This window comes from Aegilops tauschii, chromosome 3, assembly GCF_002575655.3.
Source record: "Aegilops tauschii subsp. strangulata cultivar AL8/78 chromosome 3, Aet v6.0, whole genome shotgun sequence".
NCBI classification, from domain to species: domain Eukaryota; kingdom Viridiplantae; phylum Streptophyta; class Magnoliopsida; order Poales; family Poaceae; genus Aegilops; species Aegilops tauschii.
The window spans coordinates 18,147,327-18,158,668 of record NC_053037.3 but is presented as its reverse complement, the minus strand read 5'-3'; the positions used below and the strand labels follow the sequence as shown (position 1 = coordinate 18,158,668).

Below are 11,342 nucleotides of genomic sequence, written 5' to 3'. Positions count from 1 at the left end.
CACCAGAAAACATGCATTTTGGTGGGTGTTTGATGATATTTGCACAATTGTGATGGTTTTTTGCAATTTACTCGATTTCTTCTCGAGCTCTGGCTCGATACGCCATTCCTACCTCTGGCATCATGGCTCGTCTCGCTATTCCTACATATGGCGAAGTCATTCCCTGCCTTGACCCATGACATCATGGCTCGCCGCGCCATTCCTACCTCCAGCGAGGTCATTCCTTGCCTTCACCCGCGACATCATGCCTCGCCGCACCATTCCTACCTTTGGCGAAGTCATTCCTTGCCTTCCCCCGTGACATCATGGCTCACCGCGCCATTCCTACCTCTTGCCAGGTTGCTATCTAATGCGAGACCTTGGATCTCCACAGCGTATTGTCAATGGAAATCGAGAATCAACTGATCCGAAATTTATTTTCAGTTGCATGAGAAATAACAAATGTGTTCCTTTAAACGTTGGTTTAACCACATGGCATGGCTGGGGCTACATACATATAGCCTGTCCGTTGGGTCTCGCAGTCACTTAGACATTTGCAAACACGTTTGAGGTAATACTGATACTAATTATGGCATGCGAGATAATTTCCGAAGCTTGAGATATAATTAGCAGGTCTACGGAGATTAAAAAGAGGTAAAACCGAGATGAATTGACACTGACCGCCGCAGATGATGAAGTCGGACACGCCGTCGGGGCAGTGACACTCCAAGAAGTCGTAGACGGTGTTAACCCGGCAAAGCCCTCCGCTGTCCACGCACCCCGCACAGTCGTCGACCGTGTATTCCAGAAGAAAGCCGTCCTTCATCAGCCGCCGGTAGTCCTTTCCGGCCGCCCCTGGGTAGCCCAGCACTGGCATCATCGACACCGTGCAGTTTCCCGGCAGCGGCCCCCATTTGTCTTCGGGCTTGTACCCGCCGGCGAGTACCGCGAACGAGTCATTGCGCGAGCCGTTGGCGCAGTTCACGTGCGCCCACGTTGGCGGCGCCTGCTGGTCGGTGCAGTTGTAGAGGAAGAAGAGCTGCCGGTTAGCCGCGCTGATGCTGAACGGCGCGAGGCCGAGGTCGGCGGAGGCGTTCACGCGGAGCTCGATGTCGCAGGTGCCGTCGGTGAGCTGGGCGTTGGTGATCTGGAAGGTGCCGTTGTCGTCCCCGTAATTGATCTCCCGGATCTGGTACGTCCAGAGGGAGTTCTTGAGGGAGGCCGTGCCGTTGCCGTCGCAGCTGACCTGGTAGGCCCGGTAGCCGCACTCCGGCAGGTGCGTGCCGGCGAGCCAGAACGGGTAGGCGATGCGCAGGCCCCCGCACGCCGCCGGGTCGCAGGACGACGGCGCGGTGGTGTTTATGGCGTCGGTGGCAAGGACGGTTGTTAGCAGCAGCGTGGCTGAGCAGAGCACGGCGGCGGCGGCGGACGCCGGGACGCGAAACGGATGCATCGCGTCGATCTTGTTGTTGCAACGAAAGGGAGAGGCCGCCGGCTACGGGATGCTCTGGAAGGCGTAGGAGATTTGGGTAACGTTGAGAGGAAAGGATGCTGAGGATGAGAAGAAGGAAAGCACCGGGACATTCATGGATGCATGGTTGCCGGATGTGTTGACCGTTCGTCGTCAGGGAGTTTGACTGACTGAAGTGGACACCACCGGCGAGTGGGAGGGGAGCTCACCCGCCATGTGGGTCCTCACGGCGGCGCGGGCCCGCATGTCATTGACCGGAGAAGGGAGGTCGTCGGTCCGGGTCTGGGTTTGAACGCATCCTTACCTACTGCACGGAAAAACAACCTTTCCGCCTCTACCATTTTCCGCGAGCGAGTAAAGTAAAACGGCCGCGTGCTCTGGTCGTTACCGTATCCTTGTCCTGTGGCTGTGGGCTGTAATAATTTGTTGCAAACTAAACGAGTGCTTGCATGCTAAGCTAGCCTCTGTATCGATGCAAAAAAGAGAGAGAGAGCAAGTTGAGCCTCTGTATGCGTACGTAGACTTGACCAAGACGCGTTACACTGCATGCATGCATGCATCGACGTGGGGCCTACCCACCCAAATCAGCGCATGGTTCTATTTCTATCTAGAGCGCCGCCACACGGGGCGGCGCCACGGCGTTCCAGCCGCCGCCGCGGGCACGGCAAGGTTGACTACGAGTGAACGAACGAAGATGATAAAGCAAGGAGCTAGCCTTTGTCTTCACAAAACATCCCAAAGGCTCCTTCACCTTCGCTCCTTTTTTTACAACCCACCCCATCACTCGTGCTCACTACCAACTATTCCGTAACTGATGTGTGGTATATTTCATCTCATTATATATTTTCTCTCTACCAAATTAACTAATCTACAAACCTATGAGCTCTTTCTCGTATTTCTCCACACGTCGATGGTCAAGACGTCTTTCTAATTTAGTATCTTGTTGTGCGCCAGTGCCGGCGCTCTCCTCGAGCATGCTAGCTAGTAGCTGGTCAGTGTGCGTGCGGTGTCGTTTCCTTCCCCTTTTCTTCTCCGCCTTCAGGATCTAGATGTATCGCTACGGTCACCATGGTTCAACGCCATCACCGAGGGAGGTTGGGATCAATGGGGTTCGATCTAGGGTTTTTGCATTTCTTTAATTTTTTAGGTCAAAGCTTGTAAAATTTTATTCAAAGGCTCGTTTAGATAGTTGAAAGCTTTAGTGTTTTTGGTGGAGAGCTCCTGCAGCAACAATAGAAAGCTTGGTTATTTGTTCCTTAAAATGCTTATAAGAAATAGTTGTGCTTTGCGGATTGTTTGTTGAAAGTTTCATGAATGTTGGTGTTGGACTAAAGCCAGTTAATTAATAATGGTTCAAACTCGCTTTTCTTTTGTAATGGTTGTTTTTTTCCTATAGCTTCAAAAAACAAGGCTACAGTTGCAAAATAGTGTCACAACCAAGGTTTTGGATCCTGAGTGGACCTTTTTTCTCGAAGGATACCGAAATTTGCGATTACCACGGTAACCCCGAAATACCAAAAAAAAAATCAGACCAAATTTATTATCAAATTTTGAACTCGAATTTTTTGAGGTCGATATAGATATGTATTCAAAGAGCGAGCGACCAGATTTGAACCCGAGACTGGGTGCTGCGGAGAGAACTTCTTTGCCACTACGCCATCACCAGTAGTGTTCTCATAGAGAGATGCCTTATATTTAACTAGAAGGTGAGCGTTTGAATTCAAAATTTTGAATTTTTTTTGCTCGGTATGAGTGTATTTCGTGGGGGGACAATAATCGTGGTAACTGCTCGCGATCTCGAAATTTCGAGCGGTAACCAAAACGCTGGCCACAACTGGCTGTGGAAGTACATGTCGGAAAAATGAGAAGTTCAAAAAGGAACGCTTGGGCTTGTCGAAAGTAGTGATTGATTCTATGGTTGACCACGAATTACCAGTCACCTTTTTCCGATGGCGAACATCGGGCGGTGCTAGCACGAGTACATTCATAGCAGCGTGTTTGTTTGAGTTTAGTCTAATGTTGGTGTCGATTGGCTTCAGCCACCAGCACTACTGCGTAAGTATATACTACTCCCGCTGTCCCATAATATAAAAACATTTTTGACACTGGTGTAGTGTAAAAAATGCTCTTATATCATAAGACGGAGGGAGTATGGTCTAAACTTAAACTCTTTTGGGTGCGTACCTGCTAGTTTGAACTAAAGTGGCAGAATTTGAAAATAAAAATGCTTTGGCTCTAAAAAAAAATGCTTTAGTACTGGAAATGGGACTGCCAAACAATAATATAGGCTAACAGAAAGTTGCAGAGAACTTTCTGATTGAAGGCGACACAGTGTTGCGTACCTGAAGATTTGGGTGCGCCCCATGCAGATGTCGTCGTTCCCGTCCTAAAGCACGTGAACGTCCATGCATCTCGCGCCGCCTGCCGACGGTGACCGCACAGGCCGCCGGATTTCTCGCAGCCGCCGCACTCCCCTCTCGCCTCCGGCCTCCAGCTAAGCTCGAACCCCATGTTGAGCGCCGGCACGACGGCGTCCAGCGGACCGCTGGCTGCCGCGCCCGTCTTGCCCAGCAGGGACCTCCTGAGCACCGGCATCCCCACCACGTCCTGGCACAGCCCGGCGTAGCCGTACGGCGTGAGGTCGTCGCCGTCCCTGAAGACGTACGAGTGGTGCCGGCCGTCGCCCTCCAGGCACGCCACCTGGTGCGCCGGGATGCCCATGAAGGAGCAGTGGATGAAGAAGGTGAGGTTGGCGTCCCGCGCCGTCAGCGACAGCGGCGAGCCGTCCGGGAGCGTGAGGTTGCGGCCGACGAGCGGGCACGTGTTGGACCGGGAGAAGACGCCCAGGTCGAACAGGGACACCGTGCGGTCGCCGTACAGGATGTGCGTCACCGCGTAGTCGCCCGACGGGAGCCGCAGGACCGGCGTGTCGCGCCGGCACTCCAGCCGGAGGCTCGGGTACCCGCAGTGGTAGGAGCCGTTCAAACTGCCGTTCCCGCCGTCGATCCAGAACGGGTACCGGATGTCCACCGCGTGGCCGCAGCGGTACGACGGGCAGGCGGACGTGGTGCCGGTGGTGTTGTTGTTTGGATTTGGGACTCTCTCCGTTGCCGCGACGCCGGCGACGACGACGATGCCAGAGAGGAAGAGGAAAAAGTTGAGGTGACTGGCTCGGAGCGTCGCCATCGCCATTGTTGCACTCCACTCACAAATGGCTTTGCCTTTGCGAGAGGAGGAGATTCCATCAATTCTTGTTCAACCAGCAGCCGGGACTGAGATCATGCGTAGTTGATTGGTACCATTTCGCGCGGGTAACTCCATGTATCCAGGACGTACGGTTCATCCAAGATGTGTGAAGGAAGATACTGATGTGTGAACAAAGTTAGAAATCGTGCAAACTGCAAAGGTACCAGTTCCACAACACATTGGATTGTGTACAATTCTCCTGACGTGCCAACAGCTTCAACGAACCACACCAAAAAAAAAAAAAAATCTGCTGCTAAGGGCAGGCGCAAGTCTATGTAAGAGCATCTCTAGCAGATCCGCTAAAATCCGGTATTGCAAAATCATTTTAGGGTTCCCTCGAAAACAGTTTTGCGAGAACGCAAAGGCTCCAATGAAACAGATCCCGTAGATCTTGTACTGTAAATTTAAGAAACAACTTCACGCTAGAAAATAATTCATCATAGCCATAGTGTATACATAGGAAATGCAAACTTCATGCTACAAATTAAACCTAAATCGACTGTCTCACTCGTCGACGCCAAGGTAAAACCTTCGTGGCGGACTTGCGGAGCACGTGGGCGAGGGTGTGCGCCTCCTTGGCGGCGGCGAGACGGTTGGCGGCGCCTTCTTCTCCGGCCGCCTTCGCTCGCCCCATGAGGCCGAGGTCCGCATCGGCCTCCCAGCACCTCTGGAAGTGCGGAACGAGGTTGGCGTCGTGGTTCAGCGGCGTGGATCTGGTTGTCACGCTTCGGCACGTGGCGCATAGAGGTGGTGCCTTCCTCTCCAGGGTAGGGGCATCAGCAGGAGGTGACTTCGACCTTAGGCTTGCGCTCGCGCTCGGGTGGACCAGATATGAGCCCGAGGCATGTCCGAGCTGGCGCTTTGGGTAGAAGTGATTGGGCGTGGGTCCGGGTGATGTTCGCGGGTGGTGAGGGTCCTTTCATCACGGGCACCATGGTCGATAGTGGAGGTTGGGACATCGCTATGCCTGCAGACAGATCAACGTCTTTGGCCACGAGTGTGGCATCGTGCAAGCTTGCCTTGGCCAAGGCCATAGAGCGATCGGGGCTTGCCTGGTGTCGACTATTGGTAGTCAAAGAGTCGTGTCCTCCTCGGTCCACAAGGATTGGCTGGGGATGCATTCGTGCGCGCCTCCTACCGTTGAGGCGTTGACCCGGACTCGGTGGCACGCTGGTAAACACGCTCGAGTCGTTGGAGGCTCGGGGAGTGGCTGCTCCCGGGGACCCTCGGTGTGTCCCCGGGCATTGGCCATTTGGCCTTTAGTGACGAGCCGATCGTGTCCTTTGCTTCAGTGAGGGTGACGATCTGCACGTCCTCCCATAGCCTGACGAATTGTGTTAGCTGATCCTTATTGCTCATCCTTTGCAAACCTTGCATCCAGCGACCATTCGTCAACACCTTCCTGGCCGCAATTTTCTCGAAACGGAGGCAGCTTAAAGATCTGCGGGGCAACAGAACATAGGAGGATTTTCACGATTTATTTTATAACGAGAAAATATAAGTACTGAAGTACTCTGCATTCAGAAATCTATGAGCTGGGATACTGATCCTGGAGATACATATCGTTGAAAAGATGAATTTAGTGCTCAAATTCACCTCGTGAGCAGAGTCAAAGCTCAAAAAGAAATACTCCCTCTGCAAACTAATATAAGAGCGTTTAGATGACTACTACAGTAGAGCAACGCGACAACCTAAACTTAATTCAGTGCTCAGAAACTGCAAGCATTAGAAGTCTTATGATAAACTTGAGTAAACTCTCGATTCCACTCACACACACAATCATTATGGGAACACAGTTCGAAGCCGCACCAGCTACGCTCTAACAACAATTCATCGAACAAAAACTAACTACAGAATCACAGAGTTGCCACGTTCAGAGAAGAGGGAACACCAAAACTTGTTACTTTAATCCACTATGCAGCTATCCCCTTTGCTGAATCCTGACCGTGAGTGAAGAACAGACACGTACATCATGCCAAGGTAGCTCATATCAAAAGAAAAATCCAACTGCTACATGCACACATCTAATCTAGCTGACGGATGCATGGACTAGCAGGAAATGCAAAACAACACCATATTTTAAAAGAAGGTCAATTTGATAATCTAAGCACGCCACTAGCAGGTTTGCTTCCCTGTGTGATTGCTACACTGCACCGGTGCTTAACGTTATTGCAGGGCCCAGGGCCAGTCGATGCTTCTCAATCATTGCAGATGCAGAGGCTCCACCACACAAATCACAAACAACCATCGATCCAAGCTTCATTCAAGCCATCAACGCATGGAGAAGACGGTCGTTCTGTACCCCGGCCTCGCCGTGAGCCACTTCGTCCCCATGATGCAGCTCGCCGCGCCCCTCCTCGAGCACGGCTACGCCGTCTCCGTCGCGCTCATCGACCCCGCCGTCAAGGACGACATCGCCTTCGGCGCCGTCGTGTCCCGCGTCGCCGCCTCCATGCCGTCCGTCCGCTTCCACACGCTCCCGACCGTGGAGGACGTGCCCGATCTAACCCAGGACACGCAGTTCCCCGCCGGCTACCTCGAGCTCATACGCCGCTACAACGAGCGCCTCCACGACTTCCTCTGCTCCATGCGCCCCCGGAGCGTCCATGCCGTGGTCGTCGACTCGCTGTCCAGCGAGGCGCTCGGCGTGGTAAAGAGGCTCGGGATCCCCGGCTACAACTTGTTCACCTCCAGCGCCTCCGTCCTCGCCGCCTTCGCCCAGCTTCCGACACTTCTCGCAGAGGGCGGGACGAGCTTCAAGGAGCTAGGAGACACCCCTCTCCAGCTCTTCGGCCTTCCACCCATGCCGGCTTCACACCTAATGGCCGAACTGCTTGAGGACCCGGAGAGCGACAAGTATAAGGCGATGATGGCCTCGCTGCCCCGGATCCTGGAGGCCGACGGCACGCTGGTGAACACGCTCGAGTCATTGGAGGCTCGGGGGGTGGCTGCTCTCAGGGACCCTCGGTGTGTCCTCGGCCGGGTATTGCCTCCGGTGTACTGCGTCGGGCCATTTGTCGGCAGCATCGCCGTCGCCGAGGCAAAAGAGCGGCACGAGTGCCTCCCTTGGCTAGACGGCCAACCTGACCGGAGCGTCGTGTTCCTCTGCTTCGGGAGCATCGGCATAGGAAACCACTCCGAGGAGCAGCTCAGGGAGATCGCCGTCGGGCTAGACAAGTCCGGCCACCGCTTCCTGTGGGTTGTGCGAGCCCCAGTCAGCGACGACCCGGAGAAGCCGCTCGACCCCTGTGCCGACCCGGACATCGACGCGCTCCTACCGGACGGGTTCATGGAGCGCACCAATGGCCGTGGCCTCGTCGTCAAGCTGTGGGCACCGCAGGCGGACGTTCTCCGCCACAAGGCCACCGGGGCGTTCGTGACGCACTGCGGATGGAACTCGGTGCTGGAGGGCGTCACGGCGGGAGTGCCGATGCTGTGCTGGCCGCTGTACGCGGAGCAGAAGATGAACAAGCTGTTCATGGTGGGGGACATGGGGATCGCCGTAGAGATGGTCGGGTGGCAGCACGGGCTGGTCAAGGCCGGCGAGGTGGAGGCCAAGGTAAGGCTTGTCATGGATTCCGAGGAGGGCAGAGAGCTCAGGGCGCGGGTCGCGGCGAATAAGGAAGACGCCATGGCAGCTTGGAACGACGGCGGGTCGTCGCGGGTGGCGTTTGCCCATTTTTTGGCGGACGTGGCCAGCCAACAGGATCGGGCTTGCACTCGGGAAGGAATGGGACTCAGTGATGCGTGATGTTTTTGCTGTTCCAGAGACAAGATGACAAAATTCATGGACTATTTTCTTTGATTTTAGTAGTCCAACTTTATTCTTTTCTACATACTGCAAAAAATTCAGCATTGGTAAGAATTCAGTTGAGAGTGTAAATAGTTAAGTATATAAATTCAGTTAAGGAAATTGACAATTTTGACAGTAAACTTTTGTCTGAATCTGTAAATCAAACTAGAAATGCCCACATCATGTTTGCCAGTACGTACTCCTATAAGAAAATGCACAAGATCAGGACTCAAGCATACGCACACTAAATCTGAGACTAGTTAACAGCAAACTTGAGTTGCTCCATACACACAGAAAAATGCAAACTTGTGTGTATTGCTCCATTTGAGAAATACACACAGAACACAACAATGTTGGCGTCCCTCGCCGCCAGCGACAGCGGCGAGCCGTCCGGGAGTGTGAGGTTGCGGCCGACGAGCGGGCACGTGTTGGACCGGGAGAACACGCCCAGGTCGAACAGGGACACCGTGCGTCACCGCGTAGCCGCCCGACGGGAGCCGCAGGACCGGCGTGTCGCGCCGGCACTCCAGCCGGAGGCTCGGGTACCCGCAGTGGGAGCCGTTCGAACATCCTTTCCCGCCGTCGATCCAAAACGGGTACCGGATGTCCACGGCGTGGCCGCAGCGGTACGACGGGCAGGCGGACGTGGTGCCAGTGGTGTTGTTGTTTGGATTTGGGACTCTCTCCGTGGCCGCGACCACTCCACCCACTCCGTGCGACGACGATGCTAGAGAGGAAGAGGAAAAAGTGGAGGTGACAGGTAATTGGGAGCGTCGCCATCGCCATTGTCGCACTCCACCCACTCACCGATGGCTTTGCCTTTGTGACAGGAGATTCCATCGACTGTTGAACCGTCCTGGACGGAGATCATGCGGAATTGATTGTTACCATTTCGCGCGGGCAACTCCATTTCATCCAAGATGTGTGACGACGAACTGAAGAGAGAGATGTGTGAAGGTGTATTTACTGAAATCCTGCCAAGATACCAATTCCATAATGGCGACTTATAGGCACTGGCGCGCCGGCCCAAAGTTTGGGCCGGTCGCGCCCCAGCCGTCAGATTGGGCCACCTCGAGCCGTTAGATCCTCTTATCCATCCAGGTCGCCTTCTTCCTTCCCCCGTTCTGCTATTCCTGTCCGCTCGATGGTCCCCCATGGTGGCCGCCCCTCTCCCCCGCGCCCCACAGCGGGTCCTCAGGGTCGTCCCTCTCCTCTCGCAAACTCGTTCATGGTCACATTATTATTGCCTCTAGGGGGTCCTCATGATATAAGGAAATATAAATAACAACTTTATTATTGCCTCTAGGGCATATTTCCTTCAGTCTCCCACTTGCACTAGAGTCAATAATCTAGATTACATAGTAATGATTCAAACACCCATGGAGTCTTGGTGCTGATCATGTTTTGCTCGTGAGAGAGACTTAGTCAACGGGTCTGCTGAAGGAAATATGCCCTAGAGGCAATAATAAAGTTGTTATTTATATTTCCTTGTATCATGATAAATGTTTATTATTCATGCTAGAATTGTATTAACCGGAAACTTAGTACATGTGTGAATACATAGACAAACAGAGTGTCCCTAGTATGCCTCTACTTGACTAGCTCGTTAATCAAAGATGATTAAGTTTCCTAACCATAGACATGTGTTGTCATTTGATGAACGGGATCACATCATTAGAGAATGATGTGATGGACAAGACCCATCCGTTAGCTTAGCATAATGATCGTTTAGTTTTATTGCTATTGCTTTCTTCATGACTCATACATATTCCTCTGGCTATGAGATTATGCAACTCCCGAATACCGGAGGAACACTTTGTGTGTTATCAAACATCACAACGTAACTGGGTGATTATAAAGATGCTCTATAGGTGTCTCCGAAGGTGTTTATTGAGTTGGCATAGATCAAGATTAGGATTTGTCACTCAGTGTATCGGAGAGGTGTCTCTGCCCCCCCGGTAATGCACATCACTATAAGCCTTGCAAGCAATGTGACTAATGAGTTAGTTACGGGATGATGCATTACGGAACGAGTAAAGAGACTTGCCGGTAACGAGATTGAACTAGGTATGATGATACCGACGATCGAATCTTGGGCAAGTAACATACCGATGACAAAGAAAATGACGTATGTTGTTATGCGGTTTGACCGATAAAGATCTTCGTAGAATATGTAGGAGCCAATATGAGCATCCAGGTTCCGCTATTGGTTATTGACCGGAGATGTGTCTTGGTCATGTCTACATAGTTCTCGAACCCGTAGGGTCCGCACGCTTAACGTTTGATGACGATTTGTATTATGAGTTATGTGATTTGATGACCGAAGTTTGTTCGGAGTCCCGGATGAGATCAAGGACATGACGAGGAGTCTCGAAATGGTCGAGAGGTAAAGATTCATATATTGGAAGGTTGCATTTGGACATCGAAATGGTTCCGAGTGGTTCGGGCATTTTTCTGGAGTACCGGAAACCCCCGAGAGAAGTATTGGGCCTATTGGGCCTTATTGGAGGAGAGGAGAAAGGCCACATGAGAGGGGCGCGCCCTCCCTTGCCCAAACCGAATTGGACTAGGGGAGGGGGCCGGCCCCCCTCTTTCCTTCTCCCTCTCTCTCCCTTCCCCTTTTCCCTCTGCGGTGGAAGGAAGGAGGGGGCGGGGGTGGGGGTGGGGGTGGGGGGGGGGCGAATCCTATTTGGACTAGGAGTCCAAGTAGGACTCCCCCCTTATGGCGCGCCCCCTTAGGCCGGCCACCTCCTCATCCCCCCTTTATATACGGAGGCAGAGGGTACCCCAAAGGCACAACAGACATCTCTTAGCCGTGTGCGGTGCCCCCCTCCACAGTTTACCACCTCGGTC

The 11,342-nt window shown here is 53.1% G+C and overlaps 2 protein-coding genes across 2 annotated transcripts; one reads left to right on the top strand and one right to left on the bottom strand.

Moving 5' to 3' along the window:
* Positions 1–455: 455 nt before the first annotated feature.
* LOC109738383 (LEAF RUST 10 DISEASE-RESISTANCE LOCUS RECEPTOR-LIKE PROTEIN KINASE-like 1.2) lies at positions 456–1,711 on the bottom strand. Its single transcript, XM_020297482.3, has one exon. The coding sequence runs from the start codon at positions 1,430–1,432 to the stop codon at positions 563–565; it is 870 nt and encodes a 289-aa protein (XP_020153071.2). The 5' UTR covers positions 1,433–1,711; the 3' UTR covers positions 456–562.
* Positions 1,712–6,510: 4,799 nt separating this feature from the next.
* Positions 6,511–8,629, top strand: LOC109738380 (anthocyanidin 5,3-O-glucosyltransferase-like). The gene has a single exon (XM_020297479.4). It carries the CDS (start codon positions 6,888–6,890, stop codon positions 8,445–8,447), a length of 1,560 nt encoding a protein of 519 aa, XP_020153068.1. The 5' UTR covers positions 6,511–6,887; the 3' UTR covers positions 8,448–8,629.
* The last annotated feature ends 2,713 nt before the right edge of the window (positions 8,630–11,342 follow it).